Source organism: Clinocottus analis, unplaced genomic scaffold, assembly GCF_023055335.1.
Source record: "Clinocottus analis isolate CAN_PGR_092001 unplaced genomic scaffold, fCliAna1.0.p SCAF_27, whole genome shotgun sequence".
Classification (NCBI taxonomy): domain Eukaryota; kingdom Metazoa; phylum Chordata; class Actinopteri; order Perciformes; family Cottidae; genus Clinocottus; species Clinocottus analis.
Window position 1 is genome coordinate 4,574,231 of NW_027176009.1, and position 8,809 is coordinate 4,583,039.

At 39.0% G+C, this 8,809-nt stretch overlaps 2 protein-coding genes across 4 annotated transcripts; one reads left to right on the forward strand and one right to left on the reverse strand.

The window, feature by feature from the left end:
- The first annotated feature begins 397 nt into the window (after nucleotides 1-397).
- On the forward strand, nucleotides 398-8,380 carry LOC137795114 (DNA polymerase lambda-like). Of its 2 annotated transcripts, none has more exons than XM_068592411.1 (9): nucleotides 398-460; nucleotides 4,620-4,762; nucleotides 4,844-5,141; nucleotides 5,405-5,510; nucleotides 5,654-5,992; nucleotides 6,189-6,362; nucleotides 6,722-6,850; nucleotides 7,527-7,695; nucleotides 7,785-8,380. In XM_068592411.1, the coding sequence occupies exons 2-9, from the start codon at nucleotides 4,648-4,650 to the stop codon at nucleotides 8,144-8,146; spliced, it is 1,692 nt and encodes a 563-aa protein (XP_068448512.1). In that variant the 5' UTR covers nucleotides 398-460; nucleotides 4,620-4,647; the 3' UTR covers nucleotides 8,147-8,380. The 2 variants fall into 2 exon arrangements, with proteins under 2 accessions (XP_068448512.1, XP_068448511.1); XM_068592410.1 differs by lacking the exon at nucleotides 398-460 and adding an exon at nucleotides 4,186-4,217.
- LOC137795166 (protein DPCD-like) lies at nucleotides 969-3,967 on the reverse strand. 2 transcript variants are annotated; one of them, XM_068592489.1, is made up of 7 exons: nucleotides 3,869-3,962; nucleotides 3,584-3,634; nucleotides 3,139-3,219; nucleotides 2,934-3,058; nucleotides 2,643-2,776; nucleotides 2,371-2,473; nucleotides 969-1,912 (listed from the first exon to the last, which is right to left on the reverse strand). In XM_068592489.1, exons 3-7 carry the CDS (start codon nucleotides 3,176-3,178, stop codon nucleotides 1,808-1,810), a joined length of 507 nt encoding a protein of 168 aa, XP_068448590.1. In that variant the 5' UTR covers nucleotides 3,179-3,219; nucleotides 3,584-3,634; nucleotides 3,869-3,962; the 3' UTR covers nucleotides 969-1,807. The 2 variants fall into 2 exon arrangements, with proteins under 2 accessions (XP_068448590.1, XP_068448589.1); XM_068592488.1 differs by lacking the exon at nucleotides 3,584-3,634 and having other exon boundaries at nucleotides 3,869-3,967.
- Nucleotides 8,381-8,809: the final 429 nt, after the last annotated feature.

Below are 8,809 nucleotides of genomic sequence, written 5' to 3' on the forward strand. Positions count from 1 at the left end.
AGCCCACCATTTTGGCCCAAACAAAGGTTACCACCATGTAGTTGCATTTCTCACGATCGCACACCGTAACCCTCTGATCAAATGGGCCCTTTGTGAAACCTCATATAAAAGGGCATGTTATACAATAGTGGGTTCGAATAATAACACGAGGAGGGGTCAGTTATCAAAAAGAAGCCAGTCACACAGGGAGGGGTAAGGGGTTGGAGGGGGGAGGTTTGCGGAGAGGGAGTTGAAGGGTTGCAGAAAAAGCATCGGGGCCTGTGTGGCAAAATGTGGCATCGGCTGAAAGAGGGGGAATGGCTGGGAAGAGGCATTCGGGAATGAAAGGGAGGCAGAAAAGAAACCCTCTTCCCAGAAGCAGTTGAGCATGACCATCAGAGGCCAAACGACAGGGGAGGAAGAAGACCCTGAACAGAGGGACTCGGCTGCTCTCACAGTGCATGAGCTGGATGTCCAATTTGTGAGTTGATGTTTGCTGCCACAGGTTTTTGTTTTGACAGCAGCTCCAGCTTCGCACAGCAGACTGTAAAGCATTAAACTACTGTCCTGGGACAGAGGATGTCGTCTGCGCACAAATTGTAAACCCCTTGAAGACAAATTTGTGATTTTGGGCTACAAATTAATTAAATAACAAATGTTAAGACTTCAGAATGAGTGCTTGGTAAAATTAGGACAGAACAGGCTGTCGGCCTACTTCTTACAAGATATATTGAAGTAGTATTAATCCAGTTCCTTTTCAAGTACGCATGAATGCATTTGTCAAAAGTTTAACAAAACAAAACAAATCCCTCACAAGAATTTACAAAACAACAGGAGTCAGGACAGGCTGGGTTCAAAAATGTTTTCTTGTATTTCTGTTCTTTCCATCTGGAGGAAGACAAAGCACATAGTGACAGAGACCTGTGGTTTTGTCTATGCTTTTTACACTTGCTCTCTGGGTTTGGACAAGTAGTAAAAAATACAAGGAGTCACAAGGTTAAAACAAGCTATATTTACAGGCCATTGTCTCTTTTAAACAGAAATGTTTTTTTAAATCCACGGTCTCAGAATTTCTGACTAAACAGCGTTTGTCTAACTGAACTTGGCAAACAACTAGACAGAAATTCCTGTTTGAAGCATTGATCTGTACACATCTTGTTTTTCTGTACATGTCCTATATTGAAAAAAAATCCAATCGTAACACAGTATTTGTCCTTGTCAGACAATAATATAAAGTCCTATTGGAACATGTCCCTGGGACTGTTGCACATATTTTTTAACTTGTGTGCATGTAGTTTTAGCAGGAGACCACAGAGTCAGAATGCCCTTTTGTTGTAAAGGAAAACAGTAACACTAGCTTGCTCGCTGACCAGAGTTTCAGTAATGGCTTTCAGGGTGGCCTGCTACATGCAAGGAACATGAGGGTATTCAGTTAACACAAATGGGATGTGCTCGTAGCAGTGACCCTGGAACGAACAGGGATGAGGCATTGTGCGTTTTGAGTGTTTTACAAGGACATCAATGAAAGGAGTGTGGTAGGTTATGTGACCCCCATCAAAATTGCTCCCCAGTAGGTTTGGTAACAAGAAGCAAAATACTGTTGTGATACAATTCAACTTTTTTTATGTGGATGAGGACATATTTATCCTATTATAAAGAAATCATTTGGGAAAACACTCATGTTCTTATATTATATCAATACATTTCACTGAATAAGTCTGTATCAAATATAAATGGCAAGACAAATGTAAATTAGATGCTTTAAACCATTGAAAAGGCACTGTTTAAATACAACGCAGTATTATCCTCTTGCTCCCACAGTCTGAATTCACTGAGTTTTGCAGTCAACATCCCCTTCGCCGGTCCCTTTCAGTTTCTTCAGTTCCTTCAGTAGCTCCTGTTCAAGGGTTAAGATCTCTTTGGGTTTCTTGTACTGAGAGAGAAGAGAGAAGAAAAATAATTACTTCAACATTCTCCCTGTCTCCCTCCTGCAAATCCCTCATGGTAATCCTGTTAAAAAAAGAGCATGCAGTATATAAATAAATTATCACAAACAGAGCAATTGTTGTTGGCATTAAAAGTATTAGGACTGAGTGACAGGTTCAGAGACGTATAGCTTGAGTATAAAATTAAATTAAAAAAAACTAAACCTCTGTATCTAATCCTCATAATTTGCATTAACTGCTTTAATATCTTTTTTTTTTTCCAGATATTTGTGAAACTATTTGGATTGCTGAGGTCATACTGTTTGGGTCCCTGCACTCAACATTTTAGGTTTGAACACAAACCTAAGAATATACCTATAATGCTTGGGTCTTTATATTACAGCATTGGGCAACATAATATTGGTGATATAGATCAATTTATTTTTCAATGTTGTGTAAGACTTACGCTGACAATTAAAGTGTTGTTGGCATGAGTAAGGCTGAGGGCAGAGTTGTCCAATGGCAGCTGACTGCGATCTAAATCAGTAATACTGAACTTCTTATAATACCTGGGAGGACATGGAAAGAGTGTCATAGGGTTATCACATGACAGTATAGACAAATGTATTGTAAACAGTGCCATCTATAGGGAGGATAAAAGGATTACATGCAACAAGTTTGTGTGCAACAGGAATGAAAAGATGGAAATGAAACCCCAGTGTTTTCATACATATTTACTTTTTGTTTGAGGTTTTTATGATGATACTTCTGTCAGATGGCTCAACCAAAACACTAAAGACATCTTTGGGGTAGGGAAGGTTGCGAACTCTCCACTGAAAGCTGGTCTTTGTGTCTTTACGCAAGAACACAGGCTGTGGAGACAAGAAACATTCAAATCCATTTAACATACCTGGCATTAACTAGTGTTTTCTCTCAAGTGAACTAAAACAAACAAAGATGCCCATTAGAAAATTCATTAATTAATCAACTGCACTGCTAAAGTCATAGAAACCATAAAAGAAAACCCACATTGGAGCAGTTCTCCTTGATCATCTCCGAATCCAAAGAAGTGACAGGGCTTGCAAGTGGCTCCCCAACTTCTATCTGCCATTGGCCCTGAGCTCCAAGTGTGCTTTTCTGACGCCACTTTCGTACTGAAAAGTACAAAACAAATTTATAGTCAGAACACCAGCAACTACACATGGCTGTGTGACACTCAATACCTGTTACTTACCAAGGAGCTCATCTGTTTTTAAGTCATATTCCTCTGTCATTTCTTTTCCATCTGTGAAGAGGAAGTGGATCTTCCTTTTATCTGGATGTGAAATTTGAAAAGAGTTTTTCACACAAACAAAACCAACAATAGCACACTATCTTGTAATTGCACATGTATTACTATTAACATACATGTGGCCCCTTCTTATTATAGCAAGTATAGTAAATTAAATATGTCTTTCATTGATCAAACTACAATATCAATGCAGTTTTGGTCAAATGAAAACTGTTGGAGCGAATTGCTGTAAATGGAAACCAGCAAGGATGGATAAAGGGTTGTTTCAGGCAAGTTGAGCCAATGCGTTGATTAGAGAGATCTCAATTAGATTGATACTTAAATGAGATGCTTAAGTATTCTGTGAAGACACCAAAAGAGCAGCGAGTCACATTGGGGGTTAACTTACCTCTTTTTTAGGTTGCAACCTTTTCAGATAGTGTATTACACTCGCGACAAGCTGTTGACACATTATCAAGAAGTATTTTATAGTATGTTTTGCCGATTATTTACGTTAGCTTAGGATGTGTAGTTGTGCCACCTGCTTGTTGCCTCGTGAGATTAATGTTAGCTGTAAAGCTAGCGGTCTGAGTGAATGAACATTACTAACGTCAGGTAAAACGACAATATAAAGACTGAAAATGTTTCTAAAGTTATTTTAATAACTTGCTGTTCTTGTTCGGAAGCTACTCACCATCGTGTATTAACGCTGTTTTCTTCGATGATCTTAGGATATCAGCCCAGCTCTGCACAGACATGTTTCTGAAAATGTTTGTGTTGCACAGGGCCACTTCCGGACTCAAACCGTAACCACAGCAACCGAGGTTAACACACAAAATATATAGAAAACATTTATAGAATAAATAAAACAATTCAATTGTAAATGTTACTACAATAACCGCAATTTATAATGTGTATTTTAATATGTAGATTGTGGGGTATATTTTAGACACATCTTTACTACTTTTAAACCCAAATGACCCGGAAGTAAAACGTTTAATTCAACGTTCGGTTCCTGTTTGTATGGTTTCATCTGAACTGGGGTAAGAGCAACACACAACTATCGAATTGATCGAGTTAATCGAATACATAATCTTAATAATGTCAAAATACTGACTGTTTGCTGTTACACACGTTAGCACAGGCTAAGGGGAGTTAGCTAACGCTAACAAGTTACTGCAATATTTCAGATACACTGCTCTGTCAGCGAGCTGTATACCTGCACTGAGTACGAGCCTTTAACTGTTGATACTTGAGTTCATCTTCTAGAGATAATAGTCGCATGCTCTTAATTGTTGACATTTCGAATGCAAGACATTTTTACAGTGTAATATCGCTCAATATTGATCAAATGGTAACTTTTGAAAACTACGACTTAAACCAATTAAAATTATCACAAGCTTTTACAACGTTATATTTAACTAAATAATTCTGCTCTGTCACAGGCCACTGGCGCCCTGTTTATGAAACAATATGGAGCATCGTCACGGGATTATGAAAGCCTTTCCCAAAGTCAAGCGAGCTCGAGTTTTACAAGGAAAGGATGCACCCCCAGTAAAGAAGAAACCTGAAGAATTTGATACCACAGGTTGTTGGTGTGTGTGAGTGAGAAATACCTGAATATTTAACATATTTTCTTATTGTAACACGTTCTTCTCTTCTGTCCCAGGGAACACTTTTCATGGTGTTACAGTGTTCCTCTTGCCTGCTGGAATAGGAAATGCTCGATGCCAGATCTTTCAAAGACAAATTCAGCAGAATGGAGGACAGACAGAGATTTCACTGTGTGCCAGTGTGACTCATGTTGTTGTGGATGATAACATGAACAGAGACAGAGCACTGCGCTTACTAAAAGTGGATTGTATGCCCCCTGGAGTCAAACTAGTGAAATGCATTTGGTTGAGCTTGTGCATCAGCGAGAAACAACTTCTGGATGTCGACGACTACAGCCTTCTTTTACCCAAGAGGTTAATGACCTAATAGTACTGTTTCAGAATGCTAACTTGTCCCTGTAACTCATGATGATTCTGGTTTATCAAACACACAGACGTGTGCTTTTTAATACTCTATAGAGAAGCAAGCCACAGTGAATGTGTATTATCACATTTACCACTTCAACTTAAAGTATTTACAAAAGCGAAAAGACAAAAACATGGAGACAACAAATATATGTAAGAAAATTTGATAAGTCATCAGTTTTATAACATCTTTTGATTTCCTCGCCACTTAGAGAATCTGAAACTATTAAAGAAGAGCAGCTGAATGTGAAGCCCGCTGACGGAACTATTGCAGAGCCAATGTTGGATCAGACCAAGCAAGAGAAGACTACAGACATGGTAGGTTTTAAAGTAACGTGTACAGGTTTTGTGGGCTCTCAATCAGTAATACGTTTTTACAATGGGGGACTAAAGCTTGATCTTCAACACATAAAAACAACAGTCTTTATGTTTTATAGTTTAACATTACATTCTACTCTCAGACAGTTCCAGACACTAAAGAGGAAGTGCGAGGTGAAGAAGACGGTGTCTCACAAAGGGACCTCGAAGCTCTCATCACTGGCCAGCACCCCAAAGAGGAAACTCCTGGCCCCAGCATAGACCCCAGTCCAGACTCCACTGCTCAGAAGGTGGTCTCAGGGAAGTGGGTCTGTGCCCAGTCCTCTCAATCTAAAATGAATAACTTCAACAAACCCATCACAGACAAACTAGAAGTTCTGGCCAAGGCCTACACAAACCAGGGGGACAGGTGGCGCGCGCTGGGCTATTCCAAGGCTGTCAACGCACTGAAGAGTTACCACAAGCCTATTACATCATATCAGGTGACCTAATGCAGAAGCTTTTAACATCACATTGTTTGTAGTACTGTTATATATATATATATATATATATATATATATATATATATATATATATATATATATATATATATATATATATATATATATATATATATAGTTTAAACAATACAGGGATCCTTTTTCAATCTTAACTTTTTTTTTTTATTATTTGGTTTAGGAGGCTTGTCAGATCCCAGGAATTGGTAAACGCATGGCCGACAAAATTGACGAGATCATGGAGAGTGGTCACCTGCGGAAGCTCGACCACCTCGGGGAGGCAGTGCCAGTATTGGAGCTTTTTACTAACATCTGGGGTGCAGGAACTAAGACTGCACAGCTGTGGTACCAACAGGTAAGACACAGACACATCTCTGAATAAAAAATACCAAAGGCATATTCTTGAATTTAATGTGAAGTTTGCACTTCAATAGTGTGACAAGGATACACTCTTAAACTAACTAAATTGTCAGATAATACAAAATAAATATAGTCCAGTTTAAATTCTGGATTGTAACCTGACTAATAAATTTGTCAGGCCTTTATGGTCTTATTGGGAGCGTTTTGAGGTTAAAATGTCCCTTAAAGATGTGGGCTATACAATTTCATCTCGATTAGGTTGATAACTAAGGCAAGAGGGACACAGGAGCAAAGGTCTAATCTACATTATACTGTTTTTTTTAAGATTTCTTAAAAATGGTATTTGTCTTTTAGGGCTTTCGCACATTGGAGGACATCCGTACAAAAGCCCACCTGAGTAACACTCAGAAAATAGGACTTAAGCACTACGATGACTTTTTAGACCGCATGCCCAGAGAAGAAGCCGGAGCCATAGAGAAAGTGGTAATGCATTTTCATTTTTGCCTATACCTACATGCCTCACACACTGTGATGACGACTGAAATATGTTTGCATTAACACTTCAATATGTTTATTCAAGCACATGAAAGTAGATATCTCTGAAAAAGAGTCCCCTGTTTTAACCCTCAGTAATATGGAAGCAGAAGGCTTGTAGAAGGAAAACGGATGTGTCAACTTTCCTTGACTGCTTGATAATGGTGAAACCAGACTGTGGTCTCTCAAAGTGGAGTATCCCAAAGGGGAAAACTAACTCTTAAAACAAAAAAAAAGTAGCTACATCTTAAGTTAGCCAGATACCTGTTCACTCCAAAATGCTGAGTACAACACTAGTTGTTTTCATATTGTATTACCTGGATTTTCTTTTTCCTTCAAAGCTGCCAGATAGAAAGTGCACATTAGATAGATGACTAAAGCATGTGTACTCCCTCAAGCTTGTCAAAGTAAGTATGTGATGCTTAGCAAGCAGCTTACCTCCCAGGATTTGACTGGAAACAAGTAAAAGCTTACTTGTTTGCCCGTGGCACCGTAAAGACAAGAGAACATAAACACTGCTTTTCTATGATGGAGAAGTCAAATGTTTTAAAAAGAAAAGCTCCATTGCTAGAGGATAGAGGATAGCCTGTATTTCTTATCTTTTTTTGGGTGGGTGTCTTTGTAGCTAAAAGAAGCTGCCCAGGCCGTAGACCCAGGCCTGGTGGCGATGGCATGTGGCTCCTATCGTCGGGGAAAGGCCTCATGTGGAGATGTTGACGTACTTGTTTCTCATCCTGATGGCAAGTCCCACAAAGGGGTGTTCAGTAAATTGTTACAGAATCTCCATGACAGTGGTAAGCTCCCTCTTCTTTAGCAGGTCTCATTCTTACTATGGTTTTCCTGAAGAGAAACTTAAAAAAAATCCCAATGGTTTATTTCTCAGGGTTTTTGACAGACGACCTGGTGAGCCATGAGGAAAATGGTGAGCAGAAGAAATACATGGGTGTCTGCCGTTTGCCAGGACCTGGACAGCGGCACCGCAGGCTGGACGTCATCGTAGTGCCCTACAATGAGTTTGCCTGTGCTCTCATGTATTTCACCGGATCGGCACACTTTAACCGCTCAATGAGAGCGCTGGCGAAGACAAAAGGAATGAGCTTATCGGAGCACTCGTTGAATAAAGATGTGGTGCGTCAAGGTAACTTGAAGGTGTGTACTGGCACACCATTTGCTACACCGACAGAGAAGGATGTTTTTAGTCTTGTAGGCATACCATACAGACAACCTCATGAAAGAGACTGGTGAGCGTTTGTCAATCACCAAACCAATCAAAATGTCTTGTTTTTAAAAAGAACTCTAATGATGATGAATGATCTCAATGCAAACTGCAATTATGCTCAAACCTTTATAATGCTCTATTTTATGGATGTTTTACTGCTCGCAGATCATGCAGGAACCCTGGTGTACGTGAATGCTGATTTTATTCTACACTCAAATACAAAACAACTTATTTTCTCACTCATCCCCAAGTCCTCTGTCCTCCCATGTTGTTTGGTATCTGGCAAGGTTTTGCGATGTCCACTTCTCAAACTCCTGCTGCTACCCTGATAAAATACAATGAATTAAATGTATTTATAGGATGTAGAGCCTTTCAGCATTTTAATTTTAATTTGGGATGGTCAGTGTCCTCAGCCAAAGTCGTCGGATTAAGCAGAGTAACCAAGAACATTGTTGAAAGACTAACTACATAAAAATGGAAAAATATGTGATGTTACAAGTTGTGTGAACTGGGCTTTTTAAAGACATTTTAATACAAAAGATGTTGAAACCTGTGTATTTTATGAAAGCTGAAGAATGGTAATAAAACATTTAAAGATGATATGAGATCTCTTACTATGTTTCTGTCATTTTAATTTTCAAACGGTTTACTTTTTATTCTTAGTCTGAAAATGAGAAGACAGTTATATT

Bases quoted from the DNA above. Each gene is read 5' to 3' on its own strand.
- LOC137795114 (XM_068592411.1), top strand. From the start codon at position 4,648: ATGGAGCATCGTCACGGGATTATGAAAGCCTTTCCCAAAGTCAAGCGA. The intron at 5,993-6,188 runs GTGACCTAATGC...TATTTGGTTTAG, and splicing joins AGCCTATTACATCATATCAG to GAGGCTTGTCAGATCCCAGG. The intron at 6,363-6,721 runs GTAAGACACAGA...TTTGTCTTTTAG, and splicing joins CACAGCTGTGGTACCAACAG to GGCTTTCGCACATTGGAGGA.
- LOC137795166 (XM_068592488.1), bottom strand. From the start codon at position 3,932: ATGTCTGTGCAGAGCTGGGCTGATATCCTAAGATCATCGAAGAAAACA. The intron at 3,059-3,138 runs GTAAGTAACAGG...TGTACTTTTCAG, and splicing joins AAAAACAGATGAGCTCCTTG to TACGAAAGTGGCGTCAGAAA. The intron at 2,474-2,642 runs GTAAATATGTAT...ATGTCCTCCCAG, and splicing joins ATAAAAACCTCAAACAAAAA to GTATTATAAGAAGTTCAGTA.